This window comes from Phyllostomus discolor, chromosome 3 (genome assembly GCF_004126475.2).
Source record: "Phyllostomus discolor isolate MPI-MPIP mPhyDis1 chromosome 3, mPhyDis1.pri.v3, whole genome shotgun sequence".
NCBI classification, from domain to species: Eukaryota; Metazoa; Chordata; class Mammalia; order Chiroptera; family Phyllostomidae; genus Phyllostomus; species Phyllostomus discolor.
In genome coordinates this window covers 74,534,525-74,560,663 of record NC_040905.2, presented here as the reverse complement: position 1 = coordinate 74,560,663, position 26,139 = coordinate 74,534,525, and the positions used below count along the sequence as shown (strand labels likewise).

The following is a 26,139-nucleotide window of genomic DNA, read 5'->3' as shown; positions in this document are numbered from 1 at the left end:
TAGAATCTTACGATATAAGGCAGTCAGTAACTCCTAAAAGGCCATAATAGGATGCATGCTCTACTTATTCTTTAACAAAGGTAAAAACAAATTTAATTTGCCATCCCACTTTAAATGCAGAAATAATATAAAATAGCCATTCACACCACTATTGTATTGAATCTAGTTCTAATTATCCTTTCCTTGATGTACTACAATGGGTATATAATTCATTTAGGGTTCCATTTAATGTTATTTCAACCCAATAAATTTTTTAAAGTCAAATCGAGTTGATGTTTCTCTCATTTAGAATGAAAACCCTTCAGGGAATAGAGGGCCCCTTTTCCCTTGTCACACTTGCTCCCTTTGTTTTGTCCCTCGGTGGGCCTGTAGCCAGGGAAAATGTGGGGTGTTGGAGCAGGATGCCCTAGACTCAGCTCTAAGGAAGGAGGGCTTGAACTTTTCCCCCTTTGGCTACGGGAGACACGGGTTAGTTCCTGCACTCCTGGACAGCTCTGCACCTAGTCTAAGCACCTCTCTGGGTTGGGCCCACCGAGGGACAAAACAAAGGGAGCAAGTGTGACAAGGGAAAAGGGGCCCTCTATTCCCTGAAGGGTTTTCATTCTAAATGAGAGAAACATCAACTCGATTGACTTTTAAAAATTTATTGGGTTGAAATAACATTAAATGGAACCCTAAATGAATTATATACCCATTGTAGTACATCAAGGAAAGGATAATTAGAACTAGATTCAATACAATAGTGGTGTGAATGGCTATTTTATATTATTTCTGCATTTAAAGTGGGATGGCAAATTAAATTTGTTTTTACCTTTGTTAAAGAATAAGTAGAGCATGCATCCTATTATGGCCTTTTAGGAGTTACTGACTGCCTTATATCGTAAGATTCTAAATTTGTTTAAACTTGCTACAAAAAAGTTTTAGTTCATATAACTTCCTGTAAAATATAAGAAAACAGAAGAAACAGAGGAAAGGGAACTCTAAAACCTGAAATTCAGAGTTGGTAAACAGATGTGGAGAAATACGTGTCTTCTCATAAAGACCGTCACCCTGACTCACTCAGAACACATTTGTGTGGCTATGTCATGATAAATCTTAGGAAAATGAACCAATATGAAAAAATTATTGGTTATATAAATAAAAGTTTCAGAATTAAATCCAGCTCTGGATTTAGCTGGGCCGTCACTTTGTAACATGTCCAAGCTTCAACAGGTTTTCTATAGCAGGTATTTAATACATACTTGCTGGAATTGAATTAAGGATGTGAATTTTCCTGAGTCAAATTGTCTAAGTATTATATTTGTTATATTCCCTGGTATTGATATTTAGGAGTTTACTTTATTTTTATTAATGTGAACATTGTTGATATTTTAATTTTATTGATGTTTTTCACTATACACTATTTTGTTTTCTTTTGATCAAACAGTTTGGGTGGGTATATATATTTTTTTAGTTTTCAAGTAGTTGGGGACATTTGTGCATGTGTGGTTTTATTTTGCTTTTATTTCTATATTTATTACTTCCTGATCAGAATTATGAATATATTATTTCTGTGTTTTGAATATTTTCTGTTTTTCTTCTTGGAAATTCTTTCTTTCAATTTGTTAATATATTTAGTCTGATTACAGTCAGAGCTTGTCAGGGAAGCTGTTTTGTCTCTTTAGGGTGACTTTCATACAGGTGGTCAAATATATTATATGTCTCTTTTAAACTTGAACTCTAGATGAAAAGCTTATTTCCCCATATTCAAATTATTTTGAGGGAGACCTGTCTGTTGTCCTATATGCTATAGTTACTTTGTAAATATGATAATAATAATACATACATACATACCTTATAGTATTGTTATCAAGATTAAATGAGTCAATATGTGTGAAATGCTCAGCACTGTTCCTGGTCCATAGCAAGCCTTCATTAAAAGTTCCAGGTGACAGCTCCAGCTGGTATGGCTCCGTGGCTTGAACCAAGGGGTTGCTGGTTTGATTCCCAGTTGGGGCACAGGACTTGGCTGCAGGCTGGGTCCCCAGTTAAAGAGACATGTGAGAGGCAACCACACATTGACTTCTTTCACCCTCCCTTCCCCTCTCTGTAAAATGAATAAATAAAATCTTTTTAAAAAAGTTCCAGATGATATATATATTTTTCCCGAACCTGCAATTTTGCTTTTAGTAGCATTCCAGTTTGATAGACTTAGGGTGGTTTTTAATTATCCAACGTATAACCAAGAAATATGGCAACAGATGAGAACAAAAGGCAAAAGAACAAAAACTACCCTACCGGACATGTGTAATATAATGACCTTATGTGGCAACTCCTTAACAAAAAGAAAGCCATTAATTTTGTCTTAAACATGTTCTACTGTGCTCTGGAGAGACTATGAGGAACTGCCAAGCAATGTAACCACATCTGAATCCTAATAATGAAAGAGATACTAATTTCCCACTTTTCTGAACAGGGTGTGAAAACCTGTTCCTCTTCACCATTAAACAACATAAACTTTCTGGACAGGGATTAGGCCTTTTATTTCTGGTCCCCAGTGCTGTGCACACAAGCCTGACAGACAGCTGTGAAACGCACTGAGTTTTGTGGGCATTAGGAGCTCTAGTTTTAGAGTTCAGCGGATTGGACCAAATTCCAGTTCAGCTACTCAGAAACTAAATAATTTGCCTTAAGGTAACTTTCTATTGAATATTTATTATTGGCCAATTATTGTGGTCCTTGTTTTCATATAAATGGGCAATAAGTCAAGGTAGTTGTTGGAAAATGCTTTAAGTTTTACCCACTATATAGTTCACTGAATCCATTTAACACTCCCCCCCCCGCCCCGCCACAAGGCAGGCGTGTTTTACATGGGGGATGATAATGGTAAAGTAATCACCAAAAAATTTATTCCTTTTATATATAAACATTGAGGTAAGGTATTTCGGAAAAAATCTGCCAATAATAACTAGCAAGTGGGGTGTGGTAATTCTTTTTAGTGATGCTAATTTTAAAATTTATTATTATCTATTCTCATTGCAAATCTATCAATAATGACCAATGGTGTAGCTAACATTGCATTTCTTACTACTCTTGGTTTTCAAACTACATATCCTAGTAAATAGAATTTGCAAACACCTGATTTTTAGAATTCGGATTTGCCAAATATCCTATCAGATGGGTGATTTCACAGCCACTGGATGAAATGTTACCTTCAAAATAGATAAAAAAAAAACAGAACACTTTGTGAGGCTGCTAAAGCCACCAGCCACACCTCTCCTTTTCTCTGCTTTCAATGTTGTCTGTCGTCTGAACTCCGTTATCTAGGAGGAAGATTCACATATGGTAGGTAGTGACTTCGTTTATACGCGTTCTCACAGAACGCTCTCAATTCTAAGTCAGGAGAAGTGGGCGGCAGAAGGTCGTGCACTGAGGCCTTTTCTTATTTCGCTTTCGGTTCAGTGAGGGTAGGCAGCTGCGTGGTAGTAGATCTTGATAACCGAGGACAGTTTAGACCAGCGTAACCCTTCACTGCCCCCATTCACTACCTCTTTGTGTTTGCATTTCTCCCAGCTGGAATTGGCCGAGGCACGCCCCGCCCCGGCCAATTCCACAGCAAACTCCACACCCTCCCGGACCCCTAGCCACCTCCGGCCAGCTCACACCCACGCGGAATCATTCCATTTCCCGGAGACCAATCAGCACTCCGCACGCTGCCGCGCCAGCCAATCCAAGCAAACACACGTTTCTGTGTTCAACTTCTGCGAGTAGCTCCTCCGGGCACCGGGTTCGAGCCTGGGGGGCGTGCCTCGAAGTTTGGCCCGCCTTCCCCTTAAGAACTTGGTGCCTTCCAGTTGGCCGCGATCTGCAGTGATTTGACGCCAATTGGCTGCCGCTGTCCGCTGCCTCGACTGGCGCAGATTCTTAGAGAGCTTTAACCTGCTCGCGGTGCGGTGAGCCGTGAGCGTTAAGTCCCGCCCGGAGGCTTCAGTGCTCCACGCCACCGGTCGCGCCTTCTCAGGTAGCCTTGGGTGGATGCGCGGGGTCTTCTTAGCGGACGTGAGGCGGCCGACAGGGAGGGCGACAAGCGGGCGTCCGGGGCGCCCAGCCTGGTGCGTTTTCCCGGAGCTGCTGAGGGGAGTGGGGCGAGGAGGGCAGCGGCCCAAGGGCGCTGCGTGCGGGCGGGTGTGGACCTCTAAGTTGAGAGAGAAAACAGGCCCAGGGAGGGGAGAGGACGCTCCGGAATTAACCAGCGGCTTGCACTTTGTCTCTCTGCACTGCTCAGCAGCTTAAGGTTTTGGACACCGATTAGGCCTCAGTTTCTAAATTTGTTAAAAGGGGAAGCGGCGGTGAAAACCTCGCTTCTAGACGAGGTAGGTCAGGTTCCGTGAAGGGGACCGTGCTTCCTGTTTTTCAGTAAATGCACACGCACCACACCGGCTATCCTCTCCCACTAAGCCTTGACTCACACCACACTGATGATAAGAGACAGCTTTTCCAAGTGCACTAGGCAGGGTGGGGCAGAGAATAGGTTTACAGCTGTGAATACTCAAAACACAGTTTATTCTTGTACTATTATTTATTAATTATTGTACTGTTTTCTTTACAAACAACTGTAAACCTACTTTTGCCCCTCCCTGTATCTTACAAGTTCCGTGCTAAGTGTGTAAACTCATGTAATTCTTCAATAAATTAGTGTTACTATTATCCTTAATTTGCCATTAAGAAAGGTTACCTGAGCTATTTTGGGTTCAGAAGCCAGGACAAAATATGACAAATTCAATATGATATCAGATTTTTAATGTAAAGTCTTTTCTAGCCAGTGACTAGCTTTCAGCGTTTTGCAAAATAGGCCTTTAGCCTCTGAATGCAGAAGCCTTGGGTTGAAATTCTGGCTCCATCACTTACTAGCTGTACGATCTTGGGTCAGTGACCTAATTTCCTTATTGCTCCTTTCCCTTTCTGTAAAATAGGGATAATTATAGAATAGCTCCTAAGGTTCTTTATGAGGATTAAATGAAATAATACAATTTAAAGTAGCCAGAAGATTGACCACACAGTAAATGATAAAAAAATATTAGCTCTTACTATTTTTTTAAAAAAGGAGTAGAGCATTAGAAGCATGAACATTAGGATGTAAACTTAAAGTTGTGATATCCTCAGAGTTTAATCTTGCCTTAAGTGTTAAAAGATCTTGATGTAAAGCTTGTACTAAAATAAACCACAGTGGTCACTAGAACCGAGGGACATTAGTCACGTTGCAGAAGGAGGCTTCCCTGTTGCATACCTGCTACAGCCATTCTCGAAATGGGAAACTACTGCACTTTATTGAGTTGGAAAAGCTAAATTACCAATTCCAGGTTGGAAATCATGCATATGCTGAAATTGTTGTTAGGTAGAAAATATAATTTAATTTACAAGACCTTGGTTTGCACAGCAACTGGGGGAAAATCTAAGGCCTGTTAAATTGAAGCTATTCACATAAGTGAAACTCATATCTATTGGTTAATTGAAGGTCCATTTTGATATGAGCTTCTTTAACAAGGGAGTTGTGATTTAATCATACTGCATAAGTACGAACAGATTTTTATGGCATTCACTTTATTAGAGGTTGAGATGTTTATTATGTTCTATACTTAAAATACAATCTATGACCATTTCACTGTGACACATATTTGATACAAATTGGGGATGTATTGATTAAAAACTATGGTGCTCATAGAAGAATTTTAACTGGGAAAGGCTGCCCACTCTATGATGGCACCCACTATCTGCACTAGTGATCACTTCCAAAACATGGACATAGAAAACATGAGCAAAAAGGTTAAAGTAAGGAAAGAATGAAGGTGGACATTACTCAGCACTGTGTAACAAAAGTGTCAAGAGCATATAATCTGTTAGATTCTGATAAGGTTAAGTGGTACCTGTTCTCTATGAAATGTAACTGGTAGATTTGGAGAGTTTCCTGATATAAGGTCAAGAAAGGGAATAAAGTAATTAGTAAGGGGGAACTGAGAGTGATATTTGAAACATTTTTCTGACATTCTCTACAGATGGAGATTGCATTAGGGCATATGGTATGCTTTCCTTTTGATTAACGTGAATGGCCTGCTATATTCGGAGAGTGCCAAGACCTTGATAACCCCAATACTGCCTCTTCTTGGTTCTGCAATATATATTTCTAGAGATCCTCTGACATGCTTGCCCACACACAGATTTATTCTCCTTTGGATTCAATCTTGATGAACACAACTTCATGCACAAATTATCTGCCTGGTTAAATACTTCATTGGCTAATAAGAGAGCTTTCCAAGTTTCTACTTTGTTCTGTTCCTTACCTATCTTCTCCTCCATCATCTTTAAAGTGACACAATTCACAGGAGTTTTAATTTTTGTTATCGTTGTAGTTAAAAGTTTACTTGAAGGGCAGAATAAACAAATTTTGAGAGCCAAAACTGAATTATATTAATTTCTATAGTTTTAGGGCCTGGTATATATAGATGCTTGATAAATGAAATAATAGACCCCTGAGAAATTGTTTTTCATTACAGTAATGGAAGTTTTCGTCACTCAGAAGCTCAAAGATGATTAGCATAAATGGGTCTGCTTTTGATATCTTGAGGTCTTCCATAGTGAGACTAGTAGCTCACTGTCCACCCATTCTTGTTTCTGTTTTAAATATTCACTGGGTTCCTACTGCATGCTAGACATAACATTGAACAAGTCACATTTCCTGCTCCAAAAGATTTACAGTTAACTAGAAGAAGATGACAAGTGAAAAATTACATTACAGAGCTGCTATGAGAAAACACTGGAGGAGGAACTAACATAATCATTAGGGGAATCCAGGAAGGAAGAGTAGAAATTAGGCAGTGAAGCTCACCCAGTTCATAAAAGAGCCCATAAGCCATATTAAGGAGTTTGTACTTTATACTGATCAGTAGGAGTGAATGATCCCTAAGGTAAGCACTGTAAAGATTCAGATTGTTATCTTTATAAGTACTTTTTATTGTTTACATTTTGTGTGCTTGATTTGCACAGAGATGATGTTGTTTATACTAATACTAGCTTTCTATTTCACCTTTGATTTCTGTCAGATGTTTTTGAAAGAATTCTCTTATCTGCCAACCACAGGAACCTGGCAGGTGACCTTTGAGTTTAAAGAATATCGTTTATTATAATGATCCCAGTAACAGATAAATGAAATTTCTTTTGCAACTCTTCTCTAAGAACTTATTCTTGTTTATAACATATTCTTGAATAAGGTCATTGTACTGGCTATCAAGTTGGCAGTCCCTTGAGTGGAAATGGGATATATTCCTGACTGACAGACTTTTTGAATGAGCTCATTCACTTTTAGTCTGTGGGAGGATATGTACTTATTATACATTTTTCACCACTTACATAGATTCTAAGTTTTCTGTTATTGAATTTTCTATATATATTTTCCCATGTTCCTGAAGAGATATGACACCCCAAAGTATGCCACTTGGAATAAGGATTATTTTGAGCTGAAGGCAATTAAGCAGCAGCAAATGAGAAAAAGAGCTCTTTCTCCTCCCACTACCTGCCTAAAAGTAGGACATAAATTTTCCTTTGTGAAGGTCTCTGTCTCTTCTTCTACCTCAGGAAGAGGACAGCTCTCCTCACTGGAGTCAGAAAGGTGGCATCCAGATGGTCTCTACGAATACTTTACTAAAATAACCCTCTCTTCTGTTGTTTTCTTCCATACATTTACTAATTTATAGCCCCTAGAAGTCCAACCCCTTTTCCTCTGTCTTATCACTTCTTCACAATTTATCACCCTTTATTAAAGTTATGGGTAAGTATTCTTTGGGTCTCCACTTTCTTTTTATGAAGGCCTCTGCACAGGTACAAATTAAAATATTAACATCAAGTAAGATTTGTTTACCTTTTTGCCTGTTAATCTATCTAATCAGTTTAATTCACACATTCTGGAGACAGAACCTTAAGAGAGTAGAAGAAAGTTTCTTCTTCCCCTGTAGTTCTTTCGTCTTAGTGTTTATCTTTTTTGATGGCTTGTATGCTCTGTGTTGTGCTAGTTAAATGTTGACTAGAGCATTGATTTATTTCTGCCCCCTTTAATTTTTGATCAGTGGTTTTCAACTTTGGCTGGATAACAGAGAGATCAGTGAGACTTTAAAGGACCTAGATTTCAGAACAAACCACCTGAATCACAGTATTTATCATTGGTCCCTAAAAACTAACATTTGCAAACAGTGTCAAAGAAAACTTGAGGCAGACAGAAGTTAAAGTGGTAAAAGCAAATCTTCATCAAGAACTATAGAACCTCGGTGTAGAACTGGGCTTCCTTCTGAATCCTACAAGGATAAGTGGAAATTTATAGTCAAAGAGCAGGGTAGGTGTCACTGGATGGAAAATTACTAAGAGAAAACATTAGGGGCAAGGGAGATTCTGGCTAAATTACGTTGATAGGAACCTTGCTGAAGGCAAGCCAGGGTGGGAAGATTGAGGGTGGGATGAGGAATTTTTGAGAGTGGGAGATTTTCACTAAACTGATTTAGCAGGATTCTTGCTAAAACCAAACTAAGGCAGCTAAGGACAAGCCCTAGAGGTAGGCCTAGTCAAAGAGAGGACTCAAAGGAGACTGAGGGAGTGTTTGTCAACAGCAACAACTACTGCAAAGTATAATGAAGGTGGTCCTGACGTGTGCATCTGTGATTAAGGACTGAAGCCTTATTTTTACAGAGGCTTGGTATTTCACGTCAATCTTTTCTTGATCTACTTTTTAATAGCTTGACAGGTCTATAAATGGTCAGCTTTTCCCCCAAAGCCTTTTCTCCTTTAGGCTTTTACTGTAGAGTACCACAGCACTAAAGGAGATAAAGTTAAGAGCAAATAATTCTTGTTTTGAAGCACACACACTTCAACAAAGATTAGGGGCTTAAAGTGTTCCAGGCAATGTTCTAGTTGGTGAGAATAGACTGGTGAATAAGGCAGACAAGGGCCCCTGCCCTGTTGATGCCAATGGTCAAAGAGTAGAATACAGTATACCAATAAGTGAACAATTTCATTTCAGGTAGTGATAAGCATGAAGAAGACAATGAACGAAGGCTATAATAGTGACTTAATAGAAGACTGTATTAAGGACAGGAGGTCCAAACTGAAAGATTGTCATTATAGGTTGTTACTGGTTGTGCTCAGATTTGGGTCTAGTGATCCCGGCAGGGAAATAGCACGCACAAAGGCCCAGAGTCAGTGACAAGCTTGGCCTGTGTGAGGAACAGAAAGAAAACTGGTAGGACAAGAACAATGCAGGTAAATGGGATGAGGGGTTGTGTTTAGGAATCTCTTAATTCCTATGAAGGGAGATTTCAAGGTTTTAGACATTGAGTGCCTGGCTTAATATGTATTTTAATAGCTAATTGTTAATATGGGAAGACAGACAAATCTTGGGAAGCAAGAGATACCCATTAGGCATGAAGTTCTAAGTAGGGTTCTGGATCTGGGACTTAGGAGTGATGCCTCTCTCCCTCTCTCTGCTTCTTTCCCTGGGGTCTTTCCACATGTAGCTTCAGGATAGCCAGATTTTTTTCATGCTTGCATGTTGATCAGGAGCTCCCAAAGCAGTCCCTCTAAAAGAAACCTGCAGTAGCTGCATGGACTTTTCTGTTTTCTACCTCACCCTGAAAGTCAGGCAGAGTCACAGACCCACCTCTTGATGGGAAGTGTGTCAGGCAACTTGCACTGTTTTAAAGCCATCACATTACAGAATCCCTGATAGTAAGTTTGTTATCTTTAAAGATTAGTACTCCTTTCCCTTTAAAAATAATGTTGAATAGTACCTTGTTTGGAATTATTAATGAAATAGCCATTTTCTTTGTATAGTTAAAATTATCCCCTTAAAAATATGAACCATTTATTTTTGTTGTACTGGTGTTTCTTCTATGAAGAAGGTCTTCATAGGACCTTCTTCCCTACACAGTTACCTGACTGAATCCTGTAACACTTCACCAAATGCAATGAAATATTGAAAACAGTGGAGCTTTTAAAAAATTTGAAATTGTTTGGAGTTTTGTAGCTTTATCTTTAAGGATGTAAGAAGAGGTTTCTAGTTCTGGTTGTCATTTTTTTGCTAGAATGAGTCCTAAATCTCTTGGATGGTAAAATAAAAATTTTCAGCAGCCGAAATCTTAAGGAATTTTTAAAGAGCTTATGACTTGTGTATTATTTTTGTATTTTGGAAATAGCATTTTTTTTTCTTTAAGTGACCTGGAATTTTATAATTAATTTTCTTTTCACTGGATTTTATTAGAAAGGGAAAGTTGGATAGTATTTTTTTATATGAGTGATTTTAATAACTTAAAATGTGTGATTCTCATTCCTCACTATGTGTTACTCACCTTAGGAGTGTTAAAAAAACCCTATGCTCAGTTCCTACTCTCAGAGATTCTGATTAGTTGATTTGGTGTGGGGTCCAGGTATAGGTATCTTTTATAGCTCCCCAGATAGTTCTATTATGAAGCTACATTTGAAACCCACTGCCCCACTGCATCAAATTGTGGTGTTTGCTGATGCTAATCTTGGTCTCTGTAACAGGGGAACAAAGGCAAATGGAAGGCCTGCCTGATGCTGCCGCTTTTGCAACTAAACTTAAAAACACTCTCATCCAGTACCATAGCATTGAAGATGATCTGTGGCGAGTTGCCAAGAAAATGGTAAGTTAGTTTAATTACTTATATTTGGGGTGTATCGTCTGCCTAATGAATCAGTTAATGACTTTTAGAATAGTATGGAAAAATATGGACCATACTTAAGATGGATATGCAGAATAGATAATTTTGCTAATAAAATGTGTGTTTTAGCATGTAATAAAGGAAGAAACACAGTAATCCTGTAATGTTTACATTAATTCTTTAGATATTGGACATGGGAATAGACTCAATGGCAACTAGAGCCTGAAGAACAGCCTCTGAAGTCAACAAATAAAATGTATCATTGTCAATTTAAGGAAGTATTGTAATTGATAGTTTGGAATAGTTTCAGATATTTCAACAAGTGTGTGAGGGTTGCCTGTTAGTACTTTTTATCTGTATAGCTTGCCCCAACTAGACCAGGGCTGAGTGTTGAGAGAGCCAACCCTAAAACCCAGGACCCTTTTAGGTTCAGTGCTTTAGCTATTGTGATGTTCAGAATTTCTTGGGAAATGATCAGAAAAAAATGTAGGGACCAAGGCAGCACTGTCATAATAGGTGTGAATTGTTTAATATTTGAAAAGATATGAGTGAGTTCAGAATGAAATAGTTAGCATTTCTAATGCCTTAGTCTAAACGTGTCAGTAGATAAGCAAATAGAACAAAGCAAATAATAATGGCCAATGCGATAGTGCCATCACTGAATCTTTACAGGGCCTGGGTCACAGCAAGATACTGAAAAATCTATTTGGAGGCCTGTAACTTAAGTAAAATGTGAAGAACATTAGGATACAGAAGAAATTCAAATGTGGGTTATTTGATGCTATAAATAACTTCTATTCATCTCTGAACATTTACTTAAGTTTTAATGCAAAGACTAATGCTCTAGACTTATGAAATTGTCAGTTTTATGTCCAGGCTTCTACGTATATAATTATTACCATATACTGTTTTTATTCTAGAGAGATGTCACCATTTGGAGAAAACCTTCAGAAGAATTTAATGGATATCTGTGAGTAAATCTAGTGGTTTTATGTAGCTCTTAAGACACTGATAAATGTTTTATACACACATCCCTACACACACCCATTAATGATCACTAAGTGATCATTGCCAATAAAATTGGGTGTTCGTTGTTTTTCAGATTTAAACTTTCTGGGAAGCAAATTACCTTAATGAAGTCAAAGCCTATTTAATTTCCATATCCCTTGGGGACTGAGTTGGTGGCGAGAGGGTCATAAATAATGATATCAAACGACATAAGATCTTAATTTCTTAGCATAGTTATAAGATCCTTCTAAGAGTCTTTTACATTCACTTGGTGCTATAGCATACTTGATGCTAAGATTTTATCTTGAAGAAATCAGAAAGATAATAGTTAAGTACTTGTCTCTTCTATCACAGCATTGCTTATAATATTAAAAATTATAAACAACTTGAGTAGTCAATAGTTGGAGAATGAGTAAATTATAGAACATACATGATATTTTACCATCTTTTAAAAAACACGTTTTCAAACATTAAACCCCATTCCACTTGTCCTGGCTTACCAGCCTGCCTCAGTGGGACTTCCAGTTCCAGTTCCTGGCCATGCACATCCTTTCATTAACCTATTCCTCTTCAGGCAAATCCAGTATAGGAAAATCAGTCTTAGGATGTTCAACACAGACCATCATGTCATCTGGGAATAAAGGACCTGTTGGACTCTCTTCTTTGGACTGGCTCCTCCTCCCCAGACCAATCGCAGCCTGAATATGGCTCTTTCTACGCAAATCATGCTGCAAAAGTGGCTTTAAAACAGAAGTTTTATTCAAGGCTTTCAAAGATAGACGACTCACTGGTCTCCACTCAAGGAGAGCAAAATGAATCTTTCTCCAACAATTCTTCATAGAAACTTGTAGTAGCTCTGGAGCACCCACCTTTGGAGTGCTCCAAAATCTTTCCTGTCAGTTCCTGGATAATGTTTGTGCTTCATGACACTCTAAATAAATATTTTACTTTGCCAGTGGAAGTAAGTGAATTCCCCAGGGGATCTGTGAATTTATTATTCTGGGTTTTTGGGTTTTTTTTGTTTTTTGTTTTGATTAAGTACCCAATTCCTTTTTCTTGCCAGCAAATTCCCATTTCTTGCCTTTCAATAATGACCAAAATTGAAACCAAAATGGAGGCTTTGCCTCAAGAAACCCTGTGGGTAAGATTCCTTTATGTTAAGAGACCTACCCTGCATCCCTTACTAAATACCTGTTGAGTATTGAATCACTACAAAGGAGCATGTGTACCTGGGGAGAGCCTCATCTGGCCTTTATTTACTTCCCTAGGATGGAACCAGAGGGACTGGGGCCTGCTGGGGAGTGTGCAGTGCACAGGGCGAGTCATCTGAGAGTACCCCCATCTCCTGTTTGTGTTCAAGTGAAATTTGGTCAGTGTCAATTCCCAGGGGGAAGTTTAAGAAGAAAAAAAAAGAAATGGGACAAAAGCTCAATGAGTAGGCTTTCCCAGGGTAAAAACAGCCAGGCTGCTTCCTTTTCTTTAGCCTACTGGTATATATATTTTTAAACATAAAGAAATGATGAAACAAAGGTTGCCACATGTTTACCTTTAGCAGATGAACATTTGCACATACAAACACTGGTATGTGTATAGTTTTATTTGACATCAATGTGAAAAGCAGAACTCCTTGGGTGTGAGGTCAGGCATTTCTACTTCCCTCATCCTCCCTCTCCTGCCCTACCTCCCAGTGCATCACTCAATAGGCTCTGGAAGGAGGGGAGGGAAAATTGGATGTGGTTTGGTTGCTAGGAAACCATACTCCATGCATAATCTGGGTATTCTCCCCTATCCTTTCCCACAGCAGATTTTACTTTATTAGTTTTTTGAATAGGCAACATATTCACATGTTTCAAACATCAAAGTGTACAAACAGCACTAAAACAAAAGATTCCTTGTACCTTATCCCTCTTGATTCAGTATCTGTCCTCCCTAACAAATAACTACTGTTATTTTTTCTTGTTTATCCTTCCGGATATTTTTATGTATAAATAAGTCATATAGACACATTTTATTCACCCTCACATTTTAATATTTTTAACATACATGACAGCTAACCCTATACACAAGTATGATACGTGTATTTGTATTTTTCTGCATGATTTTTCCATATTGATTAAGAACACCCTTGTTTTTTACAGCTAAAGAGTATTTCATTGCATGGATTTACCACAGTTGATTAAATCAGTTGCCTTTTGATAAACATTTAGGTGGCTTACAGTCTTTGGCTATTACAGACAATGCCTTGTAAATGATTCTTCTATGTTCAGGAATATCCCTTGTACAGTATGTTATTCTCATATGCAAGCGTATCTGGGTGATAAATTCCTAGTGTCAAAGGGTACATATATTTGTAATTTAGATAAATACTGACAAACTGATCTTAACAGAAATTGAGCCACCGTATAATCCCACCAATAATGCATGAGACTGAGTTTTGCTAGTCAGATAAGTGACAAATGGCAGTTCATTGTAATTTTAATTTCTTTTATAATTGGTATTAAAAAACGTTAAGAGCTACTCATTATTTTCCTTTAATAAACTCTGTGTGGACATTGCAACTTTTTCTGTAAGGTTGCTGATAATTTCTGACTGATTTGTAGGGTGCATCTTTATATATTAGGGCGATGTAAGTTGTGAATATTTTTCCCATTCTGTCATTTATCTTCTGACTTTGCTTATGATTATTTTCAAAAGGATTGCATTTTTTAAAAGATTTTATTCATTTATTTTTAGAGAGGGAAGGGAGAGAGATAGAGAGAGAGAGAAACATCAATGTACGGTTGCTGGGGGTCATGGCCTGCAACCCAGGCATGTGCCCTGACTGGGAATCGAACCTGTGACACTTTGGTTTGCAGCCCACGCTCAATCCACTGAGCTATGCCAGCCAGGGAGGATTGCATTTTTTAACAGATTTTATTTTTGTGTAGTTAAATATATCAATATTTTAAGGTTTTTGGATTTTGTACATTTCTAACTTTGCTAGATAGACCTAATCTATTTTTGAGGTTATAAAAAATTCTTCCATGTTCTATTCTAATATTTTAATAAATTTATATTTATATTGATGTTGTAGAGGAAGAAAAATAATTTTCCCATTACCATTCTGATTTTTTTACTCCTATAATAAAAGAGAGATTAACAAGAGAAAGACAAGAAAAAACGTTTTTTAAAAACCTAAGGAAATGATCACCATATAATTTAAAGTGAATAAAGTGAATATTTAACTGTGTATAGCACAGATGCGAGATGATTTTATATATTTTTTGTTTTTTTTAACACCAAATATATACTTCTAGATGGCAGTTTTATAGGTGATTTTTATTTCCATTCGTTGGTATTTGCGTATAGTTGAACATGAATTGTCCCTTTAAACAGAAAAAACATATATATATTACTTTGTAAAGCCAAAGGGGACAATTACTTTGTGTAACTGGAGTGGAATTTTCAAGTCCTTGGGACCCAGTCATTTTTAAAATGAAACTGGGGTCTGGCCCTGCTTCCTATACACAGAGTGTTCTGAAGTATAATATCAGAGATAGCGTTTCCAGAAAGATGGGCTATACAATATTTATGACGAGGACAGGGAAATTGGAGTTGGATTAATCATTGTCTGCAAGGGTGGAAAGTTGATCCTTTAGATCAGTAATTCCCAGTGAGGGTTGAAAAGTGTACAGAGTGCTAAGGGAGCATTGTGCTTGGTGATTTGAAAGGACTTCATACAAGAGCTAATATTTAAGCTGAGTCTTAAAGGAGAAATAGGTATTTCTTAGAGAACAGAGGACGGATTCATATTCCAGGCAGAGGGAATTGCATCTGCTGCATAAGCACAGATGGGAGACACTTCAAGAAGTTTGTTTAGGGAGGCAGAAGTAGTGTTTGTATAGCTGGAACATAAATTATGAGGGTATGGAGAACATATGTCTGCAGGAGTTTTGAATGCTCAAAAGGAATTCAGTATGGCACTTAGGCTGTGTTCAGCCCCCAGCCCCACCTCTCAGGTCCTCAAAGGATTTTAAGTTTACTCTAATACAGTGTGACAGGAACTCGGAGAGTCGAGAGAAGAGGTTTTACCCAGGGAGTCCAGGACTAGCTTCTTGAAGTTCCCCTAAGACTGTATACAAAATTTTGTCTTACTGTGTACATTCTTGGGAAGACATTTGTGGCTTTTTTCAGATTCTTAAAGCTTCTTAAAGAGCTAGAGATGGATGCAGTGCTGAGTTGGACAAAGAGCACAAACTAAAGACAGAGCATGGGAGTGGAAAAGGGCAAGTGGACATGAGACTTAGCGATGGTGGTGGTGGGTGGTTTTGACAGCGATGACATCACTTATTGAGAACCAGATACTGTTCTAAGTAGGTTATATTTAGGAAATAATCTTAAAGCACGATGACTTCTTAATTCTGACTATTGGAATAAGGTTAAGAGAAAAAGAAGGGTCCAAATCGAACCCCAGATTTCTAATTGGGTGACTGGATTGATTTGTACAGCCCCCACTGCCCATCCTCCACCCCACGTTAGAGAATGCAGGAGGGAAGTGCAGATCTAGGATGTGTGAGATAATGTAAATTAGAACTTGAAATACCTGTAAAATGATAAAACAACTTCAGATGCTTTAAAGTAAACAAACAAATAATGTTGCTGATAAAGTTAAAGCCATCTGTCTCTCATTCCTTCTTTCTTTTCCTCCCCAGAGGTAATTGCTATCTTGAAGTTGTTTGTTCTTTTTCACACTTTGACCACTTGTGTGTGTTTCCTTTAGTGACCTGCTTTTAATTTTTTCCACTTAATATTATGTTTTCAGGATTTAGCCTGTAGATCTATTCTGTCACTTCTATATGAATATACCACAATGTATTCATCTGTTTGCGTATTGGCCTACTGATAACTTTTCATGTGGCCATCAATTCCTCCCTATAAAGTGCACTGCCCTAGGAAGCCATTTGTTATATGTCTCCTACACCTGTGTGATTCTTTGGGTATGCACCTGGCTCTGAGGGACATGCATCATTCAGCTTTACCAGACATTGCCAGATTGCTCCCTAGAGTGGTGGTGGCAGCGTGAGAGTCCTCATTCCCTTCCATTCAATACTCGTTGTGAACTTTATAATTTCTGCCAGTCTGAGGGTACCTTGTTATATTTAGTTGATTCTAAGTGAAGTTGAGCATCTTTTCTAAATTTATTGACATTTCAGGTCAATCTTAATATGTCCTTTGCCCATCTTTTCTTTGGATTGTCTGTCTTTTTTTTTAATGGTTTATAGGAATTAATTATATACCCTGTATAATAATCATATGTCTGTGTATATGTGTTGCCCATGTCTTCTTCCAGTCTATGAATAGTTTTTAAAGAAATTACTTAATCTGTCATTTGTGGTATGCAAATTTTAGACTTTAACTACCTTTATTAATTGTGCTCTTGTGCATTTTATGTATTTAAAACATCCCCCTAGCCCTGACTGGTGTGGCTTAGTGGATTGAGCACCATCCTGTAAACCAAAGAGTCACCAATTCAATTCCCAGACAGGGCACATACGCCGGGTCCCCAGTGGGGGCTGCACAAGAAGCAACCACTTGATGTTTGTTTTTTTTTAAATCCCCCTGTATCCAGAGGTCACACAGATGGTCACTTATATATTTTTCTTAAACTTTAAAAGTTTTGCATTTTACATAGTGGGCTTTACTCTCTCTGGAATTGTTTTGAATGGTGTGAAATAGGTTTAGTTTTTAGTTTCTTTATTAAGGTAATTACTGTATCCCAAGCACCATTTATAGAATAATATATCCTTTCCCTGCAGATATATGCATATAATACCACTTTTCAAGTATTTCAAGTTTCAGTACTATTCATGAGGCAGTCCTAGGTGTTTTATTTCTAGGTGACCTGTTTTTTTGTTCCTAATAATAAGTTTTTAAAAGTCATGGTAAAAATATGTGTATTCTAATAACATGTTAGAGCACAACTGAAGTGAATAGCATACTCAGTAAATGGAAGTGTCACAGTGTCTGCATACTGTTCTGGCTACGTCATGATGTGACGGTACTTACTATGCCCATGGTAATAGCACATGATATAGCCTTCAGATCTCTTAGTAGATTTGAGGACAAAGTGCATTCTGAGAAAATAATTGATAGAACTTAATTTATCAGTAAAGTTGTTGGGATTTACTCCCTTTAAAACATCTTCATTAACTTTTACTCCTTTTGAAGTTAGTTTTGAACTACAAGGACATGCTGAAATTTTTCATTTTAATAGTATTTGACTTTAATGTTTTTTTTTCCTTCAGTTTCAAAGCCCAAGGTGTTATAGATGATGTTGTCAATAGTGTAATGGACCACATATGCCCAGGTCCCTGTCGCTTGGATTGGGACAGCTTAATGACTTCACTGGACATTTTGGAGCACTTTGAAGAGGTATTTGTGTAGAAATGTTACTTCAGATTGTGTGTGTGTGTGTGTGTGTGTGTGTGTGTGTGTGAGAGAGGGAGAGAGGGTACGAATGTGAGCGTGTGTGCACATTTGCACTCATGGCTTTGAGTAGTCATGGCAAAGATCTCACAGGGGAATCCTTGCTGTCTTTTAAAAAGCTACAGCTTTCTCATATCACCTAATGAGTGTTAGTCAGACCTGAGTGTGTTTTCCGCAGCAGCTCTACCCTTGCTGCTTAAGGCAATCATCAGCATCTTTATTCATAAAACTTTAAGTTCTGAAACCTAAAATTCTGAGAACACCACTGCTATGTGTAGGTTTCCAGATAAATTATATGTAAGTTTTCTATCTATATTAATCTAAAATCAAAGACCAAATATAAAAGTGCCACCATAGGCATTAGAGAATTTTGTACCTGAAGTGGCTTACTCTCTTTTCCTACTTTTATCCATTGAGTTCTTGCCATGTTTGAATTTCTCTTTTTTAAAACTCTTCATTTATTTATTTTAGAGAGAGGGGAAGGGAGGGTGAATGAGAGGGGGAGAAACATTGATCGTTTGCCTCTCCAACGAACCCTTACCTTTGACCAAACCCAAAACCCAGGCTAGTGCTCTGACCGGAAGTCAAACCGGCGACCTTTCGCTCTGTGGGACGATGCCCAACCAGCTGAGCCACAATGGTCAGGACATCATGTTTGAATTTCTTTATTGAACCATGTGGTGTTTTAGTTAAGGTATTTGTGGATTTTATATTAAACATTTAAAGTCTACAACACACACACTTCTATGTTGAATATCATACTGGATACAAAGAGACTTTATTGAATTAGAGATTTAGATATGGGGTAACCTGTGTCTCTGTATTTTGATTATTTATCCTCTTCATATGCATACAGCAGTGAGATTTAGAATAGAGATCTAAACCTGTCGGAAGCACTGTAAGAATCATTACTACTAATTATAATGCATTTTAAGTTAAGTATTCATTTTTTTACTGAAGATGAACTTACGATACATGAGTCTATGTGTGTGTCCCTGTAGTGGTAACACCTGTTACTTTTCCTCTTCCAGAATTGCTGTGTGATGCGTTACACTACTGCTGGTCAGCTTTGGAATATAATTTCCCCACGAGAGTTTGTTGATTTCTCCTACACTGTGGACTATCAAGGAGGGCTTTTATCCTGTGGTAATGATCTCAAAACCTTATACTTCCTTTCAATTTGTTTTAAAACTCAATTTATTTGAGTTTTCTAGGCTGGATGTTTCTTTCAATATAAGATATATTTTTGCAGTTATTTATGATCCCTAGGCTTTGTTTGTAAACACTGAACCCTAAGAGTTAAAATAACAATTTCAAGAAGGGTTCTGAGATCTAAGTTTTTACTTACAGTTATGTGGTACCCTCCAGGCCACAGCGAACAAATGTGGGTCACATGACTGCCTCCCAGAAAGAGTCCAGTAGATGAAAAACAGGTTCTTAGTCATATAGGTAGGAAAAATAGGCTTGGTGTGTGTTAGAATATTTTTCCTTCCTTGAGTTGTGTGATATTCTTCTTTTCAAAATTAAAAACACTGCTATTAGAAGCTTCCTGCTTTCTAAGGCAGTTGTAGTGAAACATCTGCTTATTTATCCTTAACCAGGTAGTACCAAAGTTGGACATGGTAGTGCCTGTAGGGAGCAGTGGTGACACCAGAGGTTTGAGTATTGGCACTTGGAGGCCTGGATGCTGCATCCAAGATGCGTGGTTACCAAGATGACATGATATCTTTCATTCCTTTCATTCCGAAGGGGTTAGAACTTTCCCCATTACTTATCTAGCCCCCTGTCAGAATTCTACCTGGTAATTATTTTTTGTTTTCATTCTTCCATGGTTACTCTTGGGGCTGAATTTTCATCTACATGGATAACGAAAATTACTTAAACAAAACGTAGTAATATTTTTAATGAGAGTTTTAGACTTATGTCAGTCATTACTATTAATGGTGTTACCTTAAAATTGCCTTGTAGGGAGAAGTCTTGAATGGAGTGAAAAGAGACCAGAATTTGTCCGCGGATATAACCATCCCTGTGGTTGGTTTTGTGTTCCACTGAAAGACAGTGCACACCAGAGTCTTTTGACAGGCTACATTCAGACGGATCTGCGTGGGATGATCCCTCAGTCTGCAGTAGACACAGCCATGGCGAGCACGTTAATCAACTTCTATGGTGACTTGCGAAAAGCCTTACGAAAGGCATGATCCGTTCAATCTTCTAGCACAATGGTTCCCTGAATCAGCTTTTTCTCTCAGCTCCATGGCCTGTATAAAACATCACCCTTTCCTCTCTTCTTTACAGCCTGTAGAAAAATTTGAGATGTTTTGGGCTATTTTATTCTTAAAGTAAATAGCTATCAAAGAGAGGGCATTTTAGTTTTCTCATAGTTCTTTGCACATTGTTTGGTGTCAGAGTGTCTAGGAGTGGAGGGAGAGTATGACAGAAATCCACCAACAAGTAGATAAGAGTTCTTTGACCCAAACTCTGAAGAAGTTGAATAGTGCCTCAGTATGAATTTTTTTGGCTGCTTGGAAATTAGAGAAAGCACAAGCTTCATGCTGTTAGGTTTAAAATAATCTATTTTAGAGCTTTATGAACATTTTGTAAAAGTTTTAATTTTTTTCAATAGTTAAATATTAGTGCTTTACTTTTGGTATGCTGTATGAGTTTGCATACATCTTGGACTAAAGAAAAAATTCTCTATATTTTATAAAAATGAACTTCATTGTTAATTGACTTGCACTACTTTAAGTATTGAAAAGATAAATATGAAAAGGATAGATGTTATAGTAACTATAGGTTCAAATCAAATGCAATTCAATTTTAATACCTAGGTAGCATTATTTTGTGGATATCTTTAAAAATATAGTTGTATTTTTATGTGCATTTATTTTGGGAGTCTTAAAACATTTATGCATGAATAAAACAGTACAAAAAAACTGCCAAATATATGCTGGGGACACCATATTGACCAGGCAATAGTGTGGGTTGTGTAAAGTGGCTGGTGGTATCCTGTATTGAGCAACAAGGAATCATTTCTCTAAGAACAGTGGTCCCCAACCATTTTGGCACCAGGGACTGCTTTTGTGGAAGATCGGGTGGGGGGAGCTCAGGTGGGGGCATGGAGCTCAGGTGAGCTTTGCTCCCTCACTAGCAGCTGTAGATGGGGTGGGATGGAGACAGGAGGCAGAGCTTCGTTTGCAGCTGAGTTCCTTGGGGACGCCTGCTGTAGAAGGTCAAATTCAATGAATGTTTTGTATGTGTTTCACTTTTAAAAGTATTACTGAGCCCATAGAGTATTACTAACTACTTCATAAACATTCACAATTGTGATGTAACTTTTGTCTGGAACTGTAACAAATGGATTCAGAGATTTATCCAAATGCCTAGATGAGTCATTTTATAATGAGAATGGACTGTAACAGGTCCCTCGATTCTATGGTTGCCTTAGCTGAACATTCCTAAATGATTTTAGCATTCTAAATCACTCTGGCTTTTGAACTATCCACTAGTTTACTTCTAAAATGAGGATTCGAGGCATCCTGAAGTGTCTGGGCACATTTTTGTGTGTGTTTGTTTTGTGCATGCAACATCTTGAAATCTGTTTCATTGTTCAGTGTGAGTTCTTTCTGTGTTATTATTACTGTTTCATTTCCCTTTTATTTTCTCTTTTTGTTTAGTATGGGGTAAAATGAAATCTGGAGATACGAGCCAGATGGGCCAAAAGAAGCGCACGAGCACATTAGTGGTTCAAGCGCATGAAGGTCTGATCTGTGTTTTACGTTGCGTTCTCCCAAGTGTGAAGAGAGCATAGTCGTTGTTCCTCAGACCCGTTTTGATAAAATGGAAAAAGTAGAGCTGGGTTTTATCTTTATTTTTATTTTTTGCTATTAGCAATGATGTTAAAAAAACAACAGCAACAAAAGGTTGCAGCACTACAATATCCACGGTGAATAATCTCACAGTTTTTATTAGCACCATGCTCTAACCAACTGGGCTAACCAGCTGGCTTAAGCTTTTAGGTTGAAAATAATTTGTTTTAAGATCTGACAGAAACAAGGCATAAATGATCCTATTTTCTTATCTTGAAATTTATTAATAAATAATTGTTTCTAAGTTGACAGCAATTTTGAGTTGCTAGATTTCTCTCCCACTTTTTTCATTTTGTAATAGGAAAAGAGCACTCAGCAATTTAGTTTCAGTTTCCCATGGAAATTGTTGAAAGTTAATTTCGACTTGATCTATTTTTTTTCATTTGGTTTCACTAGTGTAGAGTAGGAAGTTTCTTGTATTCCAGTAGTCTGTCTAAGACGGCAAAGTACCAACAGATGTTTGGTCTTAAGGTTCCCAGGTTGGGTAAAGGGGTTCGCAGCAGTGTTGTGCATAAGGGCTATTACTGCTTGCCTTGGGTGCCCTGAACACAAGTGAACTGTCCCCTTCAGTCACCCTAGTGTTCCTTTTGTCCTTTTCAACTTATTCTTCTAATTAGTGATTATTGCATAATCCTCTGTTTACAGTGGAGCTATTATAGGTGAAAGGATACTCACAGGAAAATTTTTCACTGCAATATGGAGTCATATGGATTGAGACATTATATTTGAATTACCTGAAGTTTCTATGCAGCTTCTACATGGCACTTTGGATCTGCTGGGCCCTAGCTGTGTACTTAAAAATGAACAGCTTTATTGAGGTGTAATTTACATGCTATACAACTTACCAGTTGTCGGTATACAGTCCAGTGATTTCTGCATACCTCATGGTTGTGCGGCCATCAGCACAATCCAGTTTTAGAACATTTTCATCTCCCAAAAGATCCGCTGCCTGTTGGCAGACTCATACCTAACTAAAGGCTAGCACAGTTCCCAGTACATGGAGGATGACGACAAAGACTGGAGGAGGTTCTGTCAGGGTTTGTTTTTAAGGGGAGAGGTGTACTTGAATCTAAGCTCAGGAACCTTGTGTTAATATATTAAAGTATGTTATCTCAAGTGCCATAATGATACAAAAATTGAAAGAATGTGGGTTGGGATTAATGAGTCTGCTGTTTCTATGGCAGTGCTGTTGAATAAAAAACTAATGTGAAGCAATATGTCATTTTAAATTTTCTAGCAGCAACATTAAAAACATAAAAAATGGCTGAAATTAATTTTAATTATATAGTTCATTTAACTCAGTAGATCTAAAATATTATCACTCAACATTAGCCAATATTTAAAATCATTAAAATACCTTACATTCTTCTTTTGTACCAGTTACTTGAAATCTGGTGTGTACTTTACTAATTTGGACTAGTCTCATTTTAAGTGCTCATTGTCCACATGAAGCCAGTGTCCTATATGGAACAACACAGCTCTAATGTGTGTATATATATACCTACATACTTATATAAAAATTTGTTATTCCATAGTAGGAAGTAGAGAATTTCAAGAAATTACTCTTAAATACAAAATCTCTGATTTCTGAACCTTCAAGGCTTGCTAAATGGGGACTTCTGAACATTAGAAATAAATCAGTTAGTTGTCAATAAAATACAAATTATAGCCGCCCCCCCCCCCCCAACTTTCTTTAAAGAGAACTTTTCACAGGGCAGTTAACAAAAGAATATAATCTGCCTTATGTGGTTGATTATTTTTCTCTAGGTGATGGCTAGTTTGTATTAGAAACATGTATGCAGGAATACTTGGCATAGTACTGCTTTTAGTACATAGTACCTATTTTATATTTAAGGAAATTAATTTCATACAAGAAAAATAATTTATCCTAAGTGATACTTTTGCATGAGATATTATATTGATAGCTCTTGATTAACTGTTCAAGTTTGACACAATAATGAGGAAAAATAATTGTGAGAATTTAGTGTTCTGCAGTTATGTGTGATAGAAACTTCTACAGTGTTAAAGAGATCATGAATGTTAAAAATCTCTGCATTTCACTGTTCATTGTGGTTGGATATATTTGAAATTATAGATTTCTATGTCTAAAATTACCTCCCAGTAAAAAAAAGCTTTTAGATATGAGTAATTCCCTTTGATATAGGTAAAAGTTTTACCTGTCTACTCAAGAACACACTAGCATTCTTAAAATATGTTAAAATTCAGTGTCTTTTAATTTAATGGGTGCTGTAGCTATACCAGCCCTGTGGATAAATTAGCAGAACCTAGAGAGGTTAGAGAATTGGCCAGATTTCTGTTCGGCCCTGTGCTGTGTAATTGCGTGTCTGATGTATCTCCCATGTCTTTCTTACTTAACTTCTAGAGCTAGGGGATGGCAGGATCTGAGCGTGGAAGAAACGCTAGGTTAATCCCAGAGTACAGGAAATTGACATTATCATTTCTTCATTATTTTGTTGTTTCCAAAGGTTTTTACATATATAATTAAATAAAAATTCATATCTTGCAATTCAATTAAAGCTAATACAGATTTTATTTTTAAGATATTTGTAGTTCCTTTGTGAGCTGGTCTGTAAAACTAGAACCTTTATTAAACTAAGAGCATGTGTTAATATAAATAAAAGGTGTATATATTTTTTAATTGCTATGAAATATATCAGAATAAAATTTCTAGATTCTTGTAATTTATCCTTGATACTATCTATATAAGTTGCTTTAACCTTATTGACAAATAATTTCATATGTCTGAACTTAATGTATACAATTTAACTTTCTGAACTCTTCCAAAACTGTGCATATAAACTGGAAAATAAAGATTGCACACGCTAACCTCCTGCCAGTGTCTCATATCGCATTAGTTACAGTACCTCTGAATCTTGATTTGCTGTTATATAGCCAGGACGGTGATGAATGTATTCAGCCTTTATTACAGTAACCTATGGTAGACACATGTACTGTAATATTTATTATACATGTTTAAAGAATCATGTTAATTCAATTAGGAATTATGGTGATAATTTCATTTGGAGTTGAAAAAAGCTGAAAGTGATTACAAAGAAATACTTGTCCTGTTATAAGAAAGCAATTATGGATACTGTGAGGAGTATGCAATGGAAAATTTGACTAAAAGGTTTAAACAAATAGGTATTTTCCTTAAAAAAACCTGCATATAGATAATTCTTAGTATTTTTTTAAAGGTTTCATTTATTTATTTATTTTTAGAGAGAGGAAAGAAGGGAGAAAGAGAGGGAGAGAAACATCAATGTGTGGTTGCCTCTTGAGCATCCCCTACTAGGGACCTGGCCTGCAACCCAGGCATGTGTCCTGACTGGGAGTTGAACTGGTGACCCTTTGGTTTTCAGGCTGGCACTCAGTCCACTGAGCCAAACCAGCCAGGGCAGGTAATTGTTAGTATTTAACAGCTCAAGAATTCAGGGCCAGTGATTATACAGTTCTCATCATTCCCTCATATTGGTGAGGTGACTGTAGCCCGTGGAAATTATATGTGCCCTCAAGTCAAGAAGTAGGGGAAGGCATGAACACAACTCATCTGTCCCTTTGGTCAGGAAAGCAGAAACTTTCCCAGAAGCCTCTAGTAGCTTTTCTTCCCCAAGTCTGGGTCCCATGACTACTCCTAGCTATAATGCTAGCTGGAAAGGCAAATGTAAGAATTTCCAGCCTTTAGGAAAGAGGGTTGGTAATGACCCTTTGGACAGCCAACCGTAGTAGCATCCCTCAATGGATCAGCTCTGGGAGGTGTGTGTGATTCCTTCAGATGTCAGCAACAGGAGAGTGATAGACTCCCAACATAGAAATAAAAAAACAAAACAGAGTAGTCATTTACTTTCTCATAAAATATTTACTAGCTATCCTTCATTGAGGTCATGAGGTGATGGAACTTCTGTAGGTTCATTAATGGGTGCTGTCACATGGCATCCAACATGAATGACCTGTGTTTATATTACACGGTGTTTTCATTCCTCTGGAGCAAAGGCTCCACTGTCGACACAGGCTCCTATAGCCAGAGATGACAGAAGATTGACGGAAAATGTGAGCTACAAGGGTACCCCTGGAGAAAGAGGGTA

At 37.6% G+C, this 26,139-nt stretch overlaps 1 protein-coding gene across 5 annotated transcripts in view; it reads left to right on the top strand.

The window, feature by feature from the left end:
- STARD4 (StAR related lipid transfer domain containing 4) overlaps nt 1–24,738 on the top strand; it is a 38,669-nt gene extending 13,931 nt beyond the window's left edge. For 2 of the 5 annotated variants that reach the window (XM_028528513.2, XM_036020648.1), the window contains exons 4-6: nt 17,990–18,116; nt 19,202–19,316; nt 20,139–24,738. In XM_028528513.2, coding sequence (XP_028384314.1) covers nt 17,990–18,116; nt 19,202–19,316; nt 20,139–20,368 — 472 coding nt within the window. In that variant the 3' untranslated portion in view covers nt 20,369–24,738. Of the gene's footprint in view, nt 1–3,762; nt 4,001–8,683; nt 9,745–10,560; nt 10,680–11,617; nt 11,668–17,989; nt 18,117–19,201; nt 19,317–20,138 lie in introns of those variants that run through there. The other 3 variants (XM_028528505.2, XM_036020647.1, XM_036020646.1) reach the window with 3 other exon arrangements.
- Nucleotides 24,739–26,139: the final 1,401 nt, after the last annotated feature.